Source organism: Penicillium longicatenatum, assembly GCF_028827895.1.
Source record: "Penicillium longicatenatum strain IBT 33135 chromosome Unknown contig_4_segment0_segment0, whole genome shotgun sequence".
In the NCBI taxonomy this organism is placed as follows: domain Eukaryota; kingdom Fungi; phylum Ascomycota; class Eurotiomycetes; order Eurotiales; family Aspergillaceae; genus Penicillium; species Penicillium longicatenatum.
Genome location: NW_026643122.1, coordinates 1,889,923 through 1,905,410, shown reverse-complemented (window position 1 = coordinate 1,905,410; position 15,488 = coordinate 1,889,923). Strand labels below are relative to the sequence as shown.

The 15,488-nt window shown below is 47.9% G+C and overlaps 6 protein-coding genes across 6 annotated transcripts; 4 read left to right on the top strand and 2 right to left on the bottom strand.

Annotated features, from left to right (window-relative positions):
- Positions 1–394: 394 nt before the first annotated feature.
- N7484_007538 (t-SNARE syntaxin) lies at positions 395–1,604 on the top strand (the record flags this gene model as incomplete). The annotated part of the gene is made up of 4 exons (XM_057117925.1): positions 395–650; positions 709–890; positions 944–1,519; positions 1,572–1,604. The coding sequence occupies 4 exons, from the start codon at positions 395–397 to the stop codon at positions 1,602–1,604; spliced, it is 1,047 nt and encodes a 348-aa protein (XP_056970960.1).
- A 311-nt stretch (positions 1,605–1,915) lies between these two features.
- Positions 1,916–4,467, bottom strand: N7484_007537 (fungal specific transcription factor domain-containing protein; the record flags this gene model as incomplete). Its single annotated transcript, XM_057117924.1, has 7 exons — positions 1,916–2,414; positions 2,489–2,742; positions 2,797–3,216; positions 3,268–3,584; positions 3,648–4,159; positions 4,212–4,312; positions 4,447–4,467. 7 exons carry the CDS (start codon positions 4,465–4,467, stop codon positions 1,916–1,918), a joined length of 2,124 nt encoding a protein of 707 aa, XP_056970959.1.
- A 2,006-nt stretch (positions 4,468–6,473) lies between these two features.
- On the top strand, positions 6,474–8,572 carry N7484_007536 (fungal specific transcription factor domain-containing protein; the record flags this gene model as incomplete). The annotated part of the gene is made up of 3 exons (XM_057117923.1): positions 6,474–6,635; positions 6,848–7,312; positions 7,361–8,572. The coding sequence occupies 3 exons, from the start codon at positions 6,474–6,476 to the stop codon at positions 8,570–8,572; spliced, it is 1,839 nt and encodes a 612-aa protein (XP_056970958.1).
- Positions 8,573–8,932: 360 nt separating this feature from the next.
- On the top strand, positions 8,933–10,507 carry N7484_007535 (putative FAD binding monooxygenase; the record flags this gene model as incomplete). The annotated part of the gene is made up of 1 exon (XM_057117922.1): positions 8,933–10,507. One exon carries the CDS (start codon positions 8,933–8,935, stop codon positions 10,505–10,507), a length of 1,575 nt encoding a protein of 524 aa, XP_056970957.1.
- Positions 10,508–12,331: 1,824 nt separating this feature from the next.
- Positions 12,332–13,846, top strand: N7484_007534 (uncharacterized protein; the record flags this gene model as incomplete). The annotated part of the gene is made up of 1 exon (XM_057117921.1): positions 12,332–13,846. The coding sequence occupies one exon, from the start codon at positions 12,332–12,334 to the stop codon at positions 13,844–13,846; it is 1,515 nt and encodes a 504-aa protein (XP_056970956.1).
- Positions 13,847–13,999: 153 nt separating this feature from the next.
- Positions 14,000–15,273, bottom strand: N7484_007533 (uncharacterized protein; the record flags this gene model as incomplete). Its single annotated transcript, XM_057117920.1, has 2 exons — positions 14,000–15,109; positions 15,172–15,273. 2 exons carry the CDS (start codon positions 15,271–15,273, stop codon positions 14,000–14,002), a joined length of 1,212 nt encoding a protein of 403 aa, XP_056970955.1.
- Between the last annotated feature and the right edge of the window lie 215 nt (positions 15,274–15,488).

The following is a 15,488-nucleotide window of genomic DNA, read 5'->3' as shown; positions in this document are numbered from 1 at the left end:
TACTGCTAAATTTAGTTAGTGACCTGAAGGCGGTGCACGGTGATGTAAGCCGGTGGCGCAGAGTCACGTGGGTCCGCGATCGACGTGTTTCGTTTTGAGTTGAGAGTGCCCTGAATTAGAGATCCAGGCAACCTGGAGAGCAAAAAGGCCCACAGTTGTTCATTTACTTGACCCTTCACTTTCAGGTTCCAGCCGCCGATTTGCGCTTCCCCGAATTCCATCTGGAACGCCAGACTGCTGCAACCGGACACGCTGCCCCTTATCGATTAAAGATAGTTGAATTACAACTACCCCAAAACAGCGACAGAGTTCCTCGGATCTCAGTCATCTGGACGTATCGGAGATACCCCACCCATCTTATTCTATTCTACTCGACGTCTTCCATACCCGCATAATGACTGGCCCGTCAATTCAAGATCGCACCAGCGAGTTTAGCTCTATCCTGGGCCAAGCCCAAAAGCGACAGGGCGCTTCGAAGGTTGGATCACAGCGCCAAGCGCTGTTGACAGATACACAGCGGCGACAGGCCAATGGATCACCATCTGGAGCGCAGGAGGTAAAATCCGGGCGCTCGGAGTTTGCGCGAAGGGCAAGGGACATTGGAAAGGGGATCACCGGAACAACAGCAAAACTGCAGCGGCTGGCAGAGTGTGAGTATTATTCAGATCTTGCGACGGAGATAGGAAGCGATGATCTGACAGCAATTAGTGGCGAAGCGGAAAACGCTCTTCGATGACCGACCGGTCGAGATTTCCGAGTTGACATACGTGATCAAGCAAGATCTGGCGTCCCTGAACCAACAAATCGCGTCTCTATCTGCCTTGACTCAGGCACAACACCCGAAATTTAATCGCTCGAAGACCGACCAGGAGGGCGAACACAATGATAACGTGAGTGGGATTTCTGAGGAACGCACGCTCGGGCCACTGCTAATAGGTCCCAGGTTGTTGTTATGCTACAGGGTAAACTGGCCGATGTTGGTGCTAGCTTCAAGGACGTTCTGGAAGTTCGGACAAAGAATATCCAAGCATCCCGCTCAAGAACTGAGAACTTTGTCTCCTCTGTGTCATCCAAATCACAGGGTGCACTCGATTCCCAACGCTCCGATTCACCTTTATACAATCCCTCGGGGAGACGAACTCCTCAGCCTGGAGGATACCAAGGGAACTCCTCAGATCTCTTGACTCTAGACCCCTCAAACCCTTCACCATTGGGACGTCCCTCTATGCAATCAGACCAACAACTTATGGTCATGGAGGAGGCCCAGTCGAGCAACAGCTACACCCAGGCCCGCGGAGAGGCGATTGAGGCGATTGAACGGACAATCAGTGAACTCGGCGGAATCTTCGGCCAACTGGCTCAGATGGTCAGCGAGCAATCTGAAATGATCCAACGCATTGATGCCAACACAGAAGATGTCGTGGACAACGTTGAAGGTGCACAGCGAGAACTGATGAAGTATTGGACTCGCGTTTCTGGCAACAGATGGCTAATCGCCAAAATGTTTGGCGTTTTGATGGTACGTACTCCCTGGTTCCAATTCTTTACGACAATTCTAATGCATGTAATAGATTTTCTTCCTCCTTTGGGTCTTGATTTCGTGATAGACACCATTTTATCTTTTACTTTTGTCCTTCAGCACTGTATTATAATACTTGGCTGTACCTTTCAGACAGATAACGGCCCCCCTTCTGCATGTCTCTTTCATCCGACATTCCCCCCTTTTTGTCTTGCGACTAGACTCTGGATGTCTGCTATTCGCTCCTATTTTCCCTTTTCATCTCTTCACAGGACTGTGTCCTTTCTAAGAGACCGAAGTAAATACACCATGTACTAATCCACATCCCCAATGAACTTGCTAGTATTCATATTCTACTTTTGTTAACAAAGGCAAAAAATCCATGATGTAGTTTATTCAGGCGGTATTTAACAGGGTTATTGCACCCCAAAGCTCCGAATCTGCCCACCCAAGGGAGGGTTGGTTATCGAACAGCTCCCACATAAGATTGTCATTCCATCCTTCCACAGAAGGCACCGATTGTGGTACGTCAGAAACTGCCCTGCTAGGACCCGGGCTTGGTAGTGTATTCAGAGTATGATCCGAAGCCCGGCCAAACATCTCAGTATAGGGACTGCTGAGCTGAGGTTCTCTCTCACTACTTGGAGCACCAACAAGTTCAAGCACTGTACCTTCAGAGGAAGACCATACATTACTTTCCTTGATCAGTGGCGCGCAGAGATCTAAAAATTTGGAAAACAGACCATAAAGCTTGCCAATGGAAGCGTTTGCTTTGGCAAACTGGCGCAAGTTGCCAGTGATTTCCTTGATCATTCCGAAATCGCGGTGGTCAGATGTCGCAACAACGTTGCAGAACAGTACGAAGAATGGCGAAAGCGGGAATAGTAGCATGGTCCTGACAGTGAAGTAAGCTTCTTGTCTCTCAGGTCTGGGGGAAAAAATAGGAAGAAACCAAATATGTCAACATACCACGTGAGGAAGTACGGATAGGCATTGACCGATATCTCATCAGTGGAGAATGCCTCTTGCAAGGCCCGAAGAGTGATAAGTCCCTCCCGAGCTGCGTAAAGGCAGTCTTCGCATACCATGCGAGATTTTAGAACCGAAGACCGTGCCCGGATGATTGTGGTTAAGATAGAGTAGTAGTTGAAATCCATCGATAGCCATTCACGGCGCAGGATTGGCCATGCAGCCGAGAAGTCTAATTCTTGACGCCTTTGATGCTGCGATGAATGAGCCATCTAACATTGGTTTAGGTTAAAGCTGTGTAGACTTACTATTTGTAGGTTGGAGTGGATTGTCTGTGCTCGGACCACAAGATCAGACAGAAGACTCGCCTTCCCCATGTCGCTCATCTCCTTGGTGTCGAGAAGAATATGCACGAGAGTATTTTTGAGATGCGCTAGCTCCACAATCCCTCTTATCATTGCTGTTGTGGGTAGTTCCGGATCCAAATGAATCAATTGCACTGGCTCAACTTTCAGCTCTGGTAAAGACGGTGGTCGAAGAAGAAGCAAGCTCAGAGTCTTGTCAAAGTAGTAGCATGTGTAGACACATGCATGTATATCTTTTTCCACTTCGTTCTGGGGTATGGGGTTGGTAATGTTGTGGTAGTTCAAGGCGACGATAATCCTTGAAGCGTGAGCCGTGAACATCCAACAACGGGACATGTTCCCCAAATATTGCATCAAACGTTTCTAGTGGGGATTAGTAGGCTTAGATGCATCGTAAAACGAGATTCCACTTACACCGGACAGCAATGCTTGAAGTAAAGTCAGACTTGGAGTAGCCGTTAGAGGAACCGAGTTCAGCTCTTCAATAGCGGCTGCTTCATACTGCTTCTTCAGATTCCTGAAATGCACTTTCAGAGGCTGACTTGATATCAATGGCGCCAATTTTGAAATACAAGAGATAGCCTTTACCCATACTGTAATTCGGTAAAGTTGAAGTATCTGCTCACTCTCAGTGTGCTCGATAATAGCAAGGCCCATCCGCTCCAGTGTTTGATCTGATATGTGATCTGGCCACGCAATTGTTCCTTGGGAATTCGTCATTCTGTCGGGACCTACAGCAGTTAGGATTCCATTTCAAACAGAATGCGTTTTTTTTTTTTTTTGGGTATATTCACCTGGTAGCATCATATAAAGCAACTCAGGTGTGAGAGTAGGAGGCGCTGTTTCTCCAATTTCTAGTTCCTTGGCAGCACCAGTTTCATAACGATGAATTCCAGGATTCGAAAGCTGGCTGACAAATTTCTGTGCCATTTCGAGTGTTGTTCGCCTGTCCTTTGAGAGAGCTGGGTTGCATTGGAGCTCATGTTCGATGTATTCCTTTGCTTCACTAGCATGTCGTGCTGAGTCTGGTAAGTGTCGCTCGCCGTGGATATTTGATACAATACTTTGCGATGTCCTCCGTTTCGTTGGTTGCAGACCAAAAGAACTGGTCTCAGTAGTGATAATGCTAGACTGGTACTTTCTTTTTGAAGCCGGTTTTGTGGAATCCAGGGGCTTTGCCCTCGGAGATGACGACGCAGTTTGATTTGTGTCATGGCTGCCGATAACTGGCGAAGGTGGTGACAAAGTCGAGGTGTCCTCATTTGATTTCTCGAGTTTTGCCAATCGGTCGGATAAGGCTTCCAGACTGTTGATTATGAGCTACGTCGATAGCTGATACATCTACTGGCAATACATACCGAGAGACTCTAGGCCGATGAATCCTCGCCTGGCGAGCACGACAGCATTCCACCCGTGCATCTACACAGTTGAGACATGGATCCTGCCGATCGCATTTCACCTGATGTTGGTTTAGTAACGCTGGCCATGATTTTGATGATCATCTCTGACCTTTCTTGTATGGCACAAGTCACACTGTCAAAAAGTCAATTGAAAATTAAATATGCCCATTTTGTCTGTCACCGGGTGACTTACTGCGGGCATCGTAGCCATCATTTTGTCAAGAACGAAGAGTCAGATGAGAGTTGGAACAATAAGAAACTGGAACTGCTTATGTCGCATGTGATTGATAATGCCATTGATCAAGTTGACGTTGAGGTAAGGAGCAAACGCGAAGTTGTCCTGAGCCTTGGAGCTATCGGAGATCTCCGAAAAGCCGGGGCCCGAACAAGATAGGTTAGTGCGAGCGCAGCCTATCATGGCCCAAACTTTACTGTATAACTTCTTGGCCAACTCTATGGGGATAGCACTTTGGCCAAATCATGTTCAATCTTTATTCCTCGATATAGCAGTATTTACAATGCAATTTTATCGCGGACCCGTGAAGGACTGGAACAGGCTCCTCTGATTCATGCGGGATTGCCCCCCTTCGAAGCATTTCCTGATGACAAGCCCCAAACCAGACTTTTTCAAGAGCAAGAGGAGCGTGTGAGACTTGATTGGGATTTGACTTTGAACTTGCCACGTACTGGCCTAGGTCCTCGCGCATCTGCCACATGAACTCCCTCCGATGGGACCAATTCGAGGAACGGAATGGAGAGTCTCTTTGCTCTTCATCATGCGCAACTGCGACGAAGAACTGTAGAATCCGCTCCAAGGTAGACGTCATAAAGAGGAGACTGACCCAATTTTCGGAAGATGAATAGGGGAACTCGGGATGCATCAGCCGGCGGACCGTTGCGCAAAGAAGCTCCAAGCAGTGCTGCGTTGAAAAAAGGATCTGAGAATCTGTGAAAGGTGCAGACTGAAGAATAGATTCTTGATATTCAATGGACTTGAAAAGATTGGCGAATGGGACCAAGGAGTTCGAACCTAGGTCGTCGGCTGCACATGACTCGAGAAAAAAGATCGCGTATGCCCTGGTCGAAATTAGATATTGGTCGGATCATTGAACATTCGAGGCCCATACATTGGATAGAGAAGTTTGGCATGAAGTGTTGCGACGGCTCTACTGTAAACAACTTCTTTTTCTGTCTTGGACGAGGTCCAAAGCGGGCGAGCAATGGGGTCGGTGTCCAGATGATGTCGAACGGTATGATCGGCCAAATGATAAGACAACTGTATACAGGTGACCCAGCACCGTTTAAGGTCTGCTAGGTAGGCAAAAGAGTAATTGGCATCATCGTGGCCGTCACCTATGGCATAATGAGGTGGAGGTGGTGGAAATAGCTCAGATATGAAGGTCAAATCGTCGCCCGGCGAGAAATTCGTATCGTTAGGAGAGCCAGGCCCACGTTGTCGATGGAGATCGACGTATGAATGTGAAATAGCAAATTCATTTTTGAAAATTCGCCGATGCAACAAACGACATGTTAATGCCAGCGATACAATATCTTCTAGATCGCAAAGTGAGACCAATCTGACGAGAACTTTATCGGGGAGTCGTTTCCACAATGACTCCTTTGGTCCAACGGAAAAAGACAGTCTTTTCCCTCGACGAGAAAGCACGGTGCGAAGTCGATTAAAAATTGGTGCCATGATTTGGGTGTTGAGTTATCAACATGCCGGCGCAGGTGTGTGACGCTCGGGGTACTGAACTGCTGCAATTTACCCTGGAGCCTTTTACACTTATCCGAGTCCCCGTGATCGATGATGACCCATTTTTCTTTCTCCAGAAGTCCAGAGGTACATGATATGAGAGGAGACAGTGGAGTGTCATGTCGAAACCTGAAACACGAGAGCCCACATAATGTATGCCCCGCCAATAAGGCAGAAACGTTATTGGTGCCTTAAGGCGTACATCACCCCGTCATTCACGGCGATCGAGCGTTTCCCCACAACAGCTAGAATCAATAGGCACTTTATCTCCTAATACGGGATTTGAGACACGGTGGTATTACCAAGGCATTAAGAGTCATCTGAGGGCGTGTGTCGCGCGAATGCTGCACAGCCCACGATGGAATCATTATCACATTCACCAAAGCCATACTCATGTGTCATCTGCCACAACAGAAAAGTCAAATGTGATCGCAAAGAGCCTTGCTCAAACTGTGCCAAGGCCAATGCTGAGTGTATTTATTGTCCTCCACCGCCACCACGTCGCCGCAAGAGAGAACGCGACGCCAGTGGAACTGCGTTTCAGAAACGCGAGAAGTCAATTCGACGAACGACACCGGAGCCTCCACGAGTTGAACAGCCCGACCAAAGGCCATCACCGACAAGCGGTGAGCCATCTGACGCTGAATCTAAGAGAAGTGGATCGGGGAGGATGATCATGAAAGAGGGAAATTCAATTTATCTCGACAAGTTAGTTATCTCTTGGACTAACTCGCGGGTCTTGCTTAACATTGAAACAGCACTCTTTGGACCAGCGCTAGTTATGAGGTGCGTGCCATTCTGTTATCAGTCCTATCATATTTTTGACGTCTGAATATAGCTTCCGAATGCTGCAGACGTATTAGATAATACATCTGATGATCGCAATGATGGTTTGTCCCAAGAAGAGGATATCAGTGAACCTATGATGCTCATGGGGCTTGTGTCCCGAGAGAGTCTCACTGAACTACACCCAAACCCTTTGCAAATATTCAAACTATGGCAGACATTTCTCGAGAACGTCAACCCTTTGATCAAAATTGTGCATGCACCAACGGTCCAGCAACAGATATTAGAGGCCACTGGAAATCTCCCGAAAGTAGGAAAAGAGCTAGAGGCGTTGATGTTTGCCATATACTGTATTGCATTGGTATCTCTACAGGCCGACGAGGTTGAGCGGTCTTTTGGAGAAAGCAAAAAGAAGCTACTATTAAGATGCCGGCGAGGAGCGCAATTGGCCCTGAGCAAGGCATCGATTCTTCGCACTTCAAACCTCATGTCCTTACAGGCATTCGTGCTCTATCTAGTGAGCTGACCCTTTCAAGACTGGGAACTGATTTAACAAAGTTGATAGTTGTCTATGCGTGCATTCTCCGACCCACATACCACCTGGACTATGAGCGGTGTTGCCTCGCGAATTGCTCAGAGAATGGGAATCCATCGAGATGGTTCTGGATATGGACTCGACGCATTTGAAACTGAAATTAGACGCCGGATCTGGCTTCAAGTTGTGATCATAGATTCGACGTCCGCGCAGTTCTGTGGGGTCGCTCCAAGCCCTTTGCCCGCTAATACTGATACCAAGCCACCCATGAACAATAATGATAGCGATCTAGACCCGCGCATGACTGAGTCGCCCTATGAGAAGCAGGGTGCAACGGAGATGATGTTTTGCCTTGCTCGCAGCGAATTCGGTAAATGGCTTAGTCGCTGGAGCAAGGACGCAGGCCTGACCAATTCGCCTTGGGCCTTTCTATCCTCTTCATCAATGTCGCTTGAACAGAAGGATATTGCTATCGACGAACTGGAGAATATTATGGAGAAGAAATTTTTACAGTTTTGCGACCGATCCATTCCTCTTCATCTGGCTACTATAATGATGGCCCGTTCAGCCATACATTACACGAGGTTAATAGCGCACCACCCGCGGCAATATCGGGACCGCAATGCTCGCATTTCACAGGCTGAAAAGGACATTGTTTTTGAAAACTGCCTGAAGATGGCTGAATATGCAGATCATACTCAAACCAATCCCGACGTCCAGCGGTTTGGGTGGCACACGGTGCACCACATGCCCTGGGATGCGATGATTTTCATGTTGTCTGAAATGGACACCCGGAAAGATCCAGAGGAGAAAGAAAAGGTATGGAAAGTTGTCGGGAATATTTATTCCCGTCATGTTGGACAAAGGCGCAAAACTACTGGGATGCCTCTTCACCTGGCCCTGCAAAATCTCATGGTCAAGGCTTGGAAATCGTACACTAGGGAGTGTCAGATCCAGAACCGTGCCCCAACAACCTGTCCGACCATGATAACTACTTTAATTGGCAAGCCCGAATGTGCCACCGAGTCACAAGTGACACAAGGGGATTCTAGTTCGATCCAGCAAATGAATGACCCCATGGGATTCCATCACGACGCATCAATTTTACAACCTGACGACAACAGAAATTTCGATTTTTCATTTGAGGATACCAGCACATTGGACTGGAACGAGTGGGATGGCCTTTTGAATCAGTTCCAAGAATCACTAATGGACGATATGGTCCACTTCACAAATCTGTGATGACGTATAGCGAGATTGAATAGGGTGAAACAAAGACAAAAAACCCTTGCTCGACTTACGGTCGCACGCAGCAGGCCATCTACGGCTCGCGCCGATCGGGACGCGAGGATCTTACCACACCCATGTATTTGTATCGGCGTCGGGGTCTACTACGCCCGACCACGGGGTTGCCCGCCCCGTTTACCCGGGATCAGCTGGCATGGTCAAAACCAGTTGGCACGTTTTGACCTTTCAGATATAAAGCAGCTAGGACCTCAATATACACTGATAACATAGAAGACCCAGCGCTTTTTCGACCTTGATCCCTTAAGACTTTTCTCGCCTTACCGCATCAGCATCGTCAATTACATCTTCAATTCAATGACCCGAATAGACGTTCTCATTATTGGTGCAGGGCCAACTGGTCTCGTGCTTGCTCTTTGGCTCCATAAACAGGGCATCACAGTTCGTATCGTCGACATAGCAGAAGGCCCAGCAAAACACTCCCGGGCCATTGTTATCCATGCTCGTATCCTAGAACTATATCGGCAGCTCAATTTGGTTGAGGAATTACAAGCTAGCGGATATCAGCTACCAGCGACAAACATCTGGGTTGGCGGCCAACATCGTGCGCGCATCGGGCTGTCAGAAGTTGGCAAAGACCTGACCCCATATCCATACATTTTGATGCTTCCGCAGGATGACCATGAGCGCATCCTGGAAAACAAACTTCAGTCCCTTGGAGTCCTGGTGGAGCGAAACACAGAGTTCACAGAGTATGTGGATCATGGATCCAGTGTTACCGCAACTTTGCGCCGAAAGATCGATGGAAGCGAGATAGCCTGTGAAGCAGCATATATTGTTGGTTGTGACGGAGCGCATTCACCAGTTCGACGCGGCATAGATGCCAAATACGAGGGCGAGACGTATGTCCCTTTGTTCTATATTGCCGACATCGAAGCCGAAGATTACGACAGCCCTCTTCTTAACGGCGAAGGCCATTTGAGAATCCGGGACGAGAGATTTACCATGTTACTTCCTTTAAATGATAGCAGAAATTTCAGATTGGCTGGTATCATCATTGCAGATGGAGATCAGAAAGTCGACATGTCGACCCCTCATCCACATGTCACTTTCGAAGATGTGCTGCCAGATATCAAGAGGTCATCAGGAATCAGAATCAAAAAGCTGAATTGGTTCACGACATACCGGATCCATCACCGCGTTGCCGAATCATTTCATAAACACCGGGCATTCCTCGTTGGTGATGCTGCTCACATCCACAGCCCCGTGGGTGGACAAGGCATGAACACCGGTATCATGGACGCTATCAATCTCGCTTGGAAGCTCGCCACTGTGATAAAACACCCCGACATGAAAGAAGAATTACAAAATAAGCTCCTGGATTCATATGAGACTGAACGCCGTGCTTTCGCGCTCGACGTCATTGGCACGACTGATCACGGCTTTACCATTCTCACAGGCCAAGGATTATTACCACGTCTATTGCGGAATTGGATTATCCCATATATGTTCCCAATTATCATGAAGTTCAATTCCGGGAGAACTCGAATTTTCCGAGGTGTCTCCCAACTCGTGTGCACTTACCGCGGAGGTCCACTGAGCCAGGTCGCCGTTGGCTCTGAAACAATACAACCGGGAGACCGCCTACCATGGGCGAAGACAGAAGCGACGGACAATTACTCGACTATCCATCACATCTCCTGGCAACTCCATATTTACGGTGATCAGCGACCCGACCTGGAGAAGTGGTGCAGTGCACACAGTATCCAGCTCACCGTCTTCGCGTGGGATCCGCACCACGGCAAACTTGGTTTTAAGGAAGATGCGGCATATTTATTGCGACCGGATCAGTATATTGCTGGCATATATGAAGGTGCTTCAATTCAATCAAGTCTGGAGGACTATCTTTCTTCTCATGGCCTGTTGTTTTAGATTTGCATGGCATGGGATTGTGACATACGATTTACGATTACGATTTGCGCATTCTTCCTTCTTTGGGGGTTTGAAAATGGAGCATTTAGCATCTCTCAGCTCTTTTGCGTTCTGAAATTGAATGATGATCCTACATTGACGAGTCGATCCAGCGCCTTTTAATTGATCTACCCCGCATTTCAACCCCAGAACTGCGGCCCAGTCTTGGTCAAAGGGGATTCGGAATGTGGTCACTTCCACTAGCGGCTTTCACAACATCTACTTGCTTTCCCAGGCCCTCAATCGCAGTTATGACTAGAACCTGAAATCATTGAGAATGGCTGGGATAGAGTTTTATTCCACATAGATATGGGCAATGACTTTGTTTGATTGTTGAATGATGGTTTCTCAAATCTACGAATCATGGTGTCTGACTGAGCGGGAGTATCGGCGATGGCTCAGGGCTGTAATTTCTTGAATAGCCTCGAGGTGCTCGACCCGACTTCGAAGGCGAAATAAAGATTCAGACCTTCAATAATCTTTTGACGTTGACGGAAGTTGCCCCTTAATTCTGGGTATCCCAGACCCCAACGCTCGTCCATGCTTAGCATAATAAGCAAGGGAGATACCGGACGCTACAAGTAATTTATGCCACTATTTTGTCACTAATTGGGTGAGAAGATGGGAATAAACAACCAAAATAACATCAAGAAACTCTTTGTGCTCATCATGGACATGATTCGAAGGGCAAGAGAACCGGGTGGACGTGCACCTATTATGTAAAATGCCCAGAAGGATGTGCTCGTGATAAAGAAGACCGAGAGGAAGGAGATGATCCCCGAGGACTTTTATGCCCGATGGACCGAGCCCCCCCACTGTCACGCAGGAGACCTCCAAGACCAGCCTCTTCTCTACAATGCTGAGGACAACACGGCAATCCTTTAAGATTACGGTATTCAGGCAGATGAGAGGCATGTCATGCTCGACAAAACAGAACTGTTCTGATAATGGCTCTTAGGGACGACGTCGAAGTCATGAAGCCTTTTGAGTTGTCGAATTCTCAGATGCTAGATCATAAATGTACCTGATCTCTCAATGGTGAAATGGCTAGCAAGATGAGATATTTTGAGACAAATGTATTTTGATTGACCGCGGCAGCTGGTGAGTCTTTCGCGTATGAGTTTCCGTGTCGTCTCCACGGTGGTAGCCCATGAGCCTCAAGATTGCGTTTTGTATCAATGTGGTATCATACATAAAGCGCTTGTGCTTAATTTGATATGTCTGCCACAGCGCTCTTGTCTACGTAATATCTAATATGGTGTAGTGTGAGATTTCATAGGTAATTATGCATCCACAATCCACTGCGCCCACAGATGCGAATAAGGTTGACAGAAAGTGGGCCACCGATCCGATGCACCTTTCCCCGCCTCTCCGCAATTGATTTCCTCGGGCTTGAAAAGCCGAGCGGAATTCCCCAGACATGTCTATCATCAGAAAATCCGTCAGGCATTGCGACCCATCCCATCTTTGGTTACCCCAACATCCACGAAGAAGTGATGTCTGATCCCAGGTGCATTGATCCGACTTTAACGCGGGTCTTCGGCACCCCCAACGATAGGAAGGACTCAAAACATGGTTTGAACGTCTTTAATAATCTGTTTAACCATCAGCCAGCCGTCAACTAACTGTCTATGAACAGGCAATACGATACACATCGAGAACGTCCCTCTCGAGAATCCTGATTTGGAGAACAAATCGACAGAATTCATCCAGCATCAAGAACGAGAACACATTAGAGGCCGCCGCCTTTTCCTCGCTTTCTGCGGGTGGGTGATTACTGAGTTTATGGGTGGACTCGGTGGTAATATGCTCTCACCTGCACTCCCGGTTGTCGCGTCACAGTTCAACGGTCTGAGCAAGCTGGGCTGGGTCAGCGGAGCATATTACATGACTCAGTGTGCCTGCATGCTTCTATTCGGACAAGCATTAGCCCTATTCAATGGGAAATACGTGCTCATTTCGGCAATCGTGTTCTTCATGCTGGGTTCTGCTGTCTCCGGCGTAGCCCACAACATTGAAACGCTGATTATCGGGCGAGCTATTGCTGGCATTGGAGCCGCTGGCTGCTGGGTCTCAGTACAGACAACGGTTGCGGCATTAGTGGACCTGGAGTCGCGTCCGCTGATTCTTGGACTTTTTGGAATACAAAATGCAGTATCAGGAACCTGTGGACCTGTCCTGGCCGGCGCTCTGACAAGCCGTGGCCAATGGCGGTGGTGTTTTCTTTTGGTCTTGCCACTCGGTGTCATTAGCATCATACTGAACCTTCTTGTTATCCCGTCACTCCCGCCGCGGCCAATTGCGAAGGAAACTGAATCGAAGCTTGATCAGAAGCTCGAGTCTTGGACCAAGGTCTCTTGGAAAGACAAATCGGTATGGCTCAAGAGAGCTCTCTTGGTTGATATAACAGGGTATCTTCTCATTACAAGTGCGCTGGTATGTTTTATCCTAGCAGTTCAATGGGGCGGAGACGCATATGCGTGGGGCTCGTCCGTTGTTATTGGTCTTTTTGTTGGATTCTTCGCCATACTTGCGGCCTGGCTCCTTTGGGAATGCAAGACCACTTGGCCGCTGGTGGTGCCTAGGATATTCCTCGATCGCACAGTTGCCGGTGCCACGATAATGGCTATGCTGAATCTCATGTGCAATCTGTTCGCAGCGACTTACCTTCCTGTTCTCTACGAAGCAGGTCGAGGCGTCTCGTCTCTCAAAGCAGGGGCTCTTGTTATTCCTTTTTTGATGTCTGTTGTTGTGGTTCAGGCTTTACAAGGATTTATAATGACTTGGACAAAGCATTTTTGGACTTGGGGCCTGGTAGCCCCAATATTCCTTGCTATCGGTGGAGGCTTGCTATTCACAGTCGGTGGTGACACAAAGTCTAGCACTATAATTGGGTATCAAATCATCTACGGGACTGGCGTTGGCCTGGTACAGAATGTGCCGTATATTGCGGTGCAGGCTGATAGTACCTCGGAAGCAATTTCCAGTAAAATAGCGACAGTCTCATTTGGACAGTTGTTTGGAGGATTGTGCGGGCCAGTCATTGGTGGTGCCATTCTAGATAGCGAGCTCACAACACGCTTAGCCACAAGTGGTGTATCAAGCACCGTGGCCAGTGCAGTCAAATCGTCTGTTGACGCAGTTTGGGTGCTGAAAAGGGGCCAGTTGCGGGATAAAGTGGTTGCCGCATATATTTCGTCTTTGGATCGTATTTTTATTGTATCAGTTCCGGTTTCACTCCTTATAATTGTTGCTGGAGCATGTATCCGAAATGTTCGTCTAAACCAGGGGGCGCACTAATCAGGAAAGAGACATGAGTGAGTCTTAGGTATTTACATCTTTTCACCAAATTGTTGAACGTTGTCATAAGTTGCTTGGTGCTTCATTTCAATACATACTGTAATACTGTTGAACTTGGCTTTCTCTTTCTCCTATTGAATAAACAAGAAGCCTCTACCGCCAAGTTGCAGTTGCAGTGGCCTTTGTTCCTGAGCAACCGGTCGGGACAGTATAGCTCCGATTAGGATCGCTTTCCCATACAATGCTACCGTCCGACTCTTTCTTGATGAACTTGTACTCAAAGGTTGTACCAACGGGGAGGCTAATAGTGGCAGTCCATAGTGGATTAGACGATGTATACGAGCTTGAAGACAAGGCAATTGCAGACGAGGTAGACCAAGAGCCCAACTGGCTGATGGATCCGGTGATGAAGATGTTTTCACCGTATGTCGTAGACACCAGCTCATTGAAGGTCACTGAGATAGTTGTCGCTGCAGTGCACGTTGCTGAGGCAGTAGTGGTACTCGATGTGCTGGTACTTTTCGTAGTAGTCAAAGTGGTTGAGATCGAGCTGGCTGAGCTGGTAGAGGAGGTGATAGAGCTCGAAGTTGATCCTGATCCTGATCCTGAGCCCGATATAGCGATATCAGCACAGTGAAGGTACACCTGCGTCGTCTGATAAGAGTTCCATCTGAGGCGCAGTAGAGTATGATCCGAATCATAGTCCGGGATTTTGATTTTCTTCGTAACCGTGTAGCCTCCGGAGATAGTTGTCTTGCAGGTGCCTTCCGCAGAGCCATCTACACCCTGACAACCACGATTGGTGTCGGCATTGAAGGCATTGCACGTGAACCAGTCATTTCGGTAGCATTCCTCATCAGAAGTGCAATCAGGATTGTAGCCACAGGTTTGGCCATCAACATCCGTGCATTTCAGTTCGCCCTCCAGGAAACAATCTTCAGCAGCTTGTTTCTCCTCGGTAGTGGGGAGATAACCCGGAGTCAGAAACAAGTCAACCAGAGTTTGATTCTGACAGATTCCGTAGGTAAACATGCCACCGTGGTCACCATTGTTGTCGACACACCATTGAACTTCAACAATCTCATCCGCGGTATATGTGGCTACAACTGAATTGCCCCAGTAATCGCTGGGTTGATTGTAGTCGACACTAACTCGCGCATTGTACCCACATGGTCCGCTTCGACCAACCTGGGCTTCGTCTAGGTCGGGCCAAGAAGCGACAGGCTCAAGGATGGAACATTCCGGGCAGGTATCAATGCCAGCCTAATAAGTCAGTCTAGTACATCACACCCGTGAATACATAATCTGAAACCTCGGAAACGTACCTCGAAGCCCAATCTGGTACGACTGTAAGGAATAGTCAAATACCCATGAGCATTGACTGAGGTTAACAAGCTTGCCAAAGTGAGGATACTGACAGCCTTCATTTTGGCAAATTTGTTTTAGTAGATACTTGACAACCGGATACCTTGGACTATCAGCGGCTACGCTTTTAGTTCATGTAGGTGTTTAGAGAAACGCATTCCAATTTTGTTGCGAGATTCGCCGCTATATATACCTACTCTCATCATAACCATTGAATCACCTCGACTCTCCGATTAATCCTTATTCAAACCGAGCTTGGAAACATAATCGATTCATC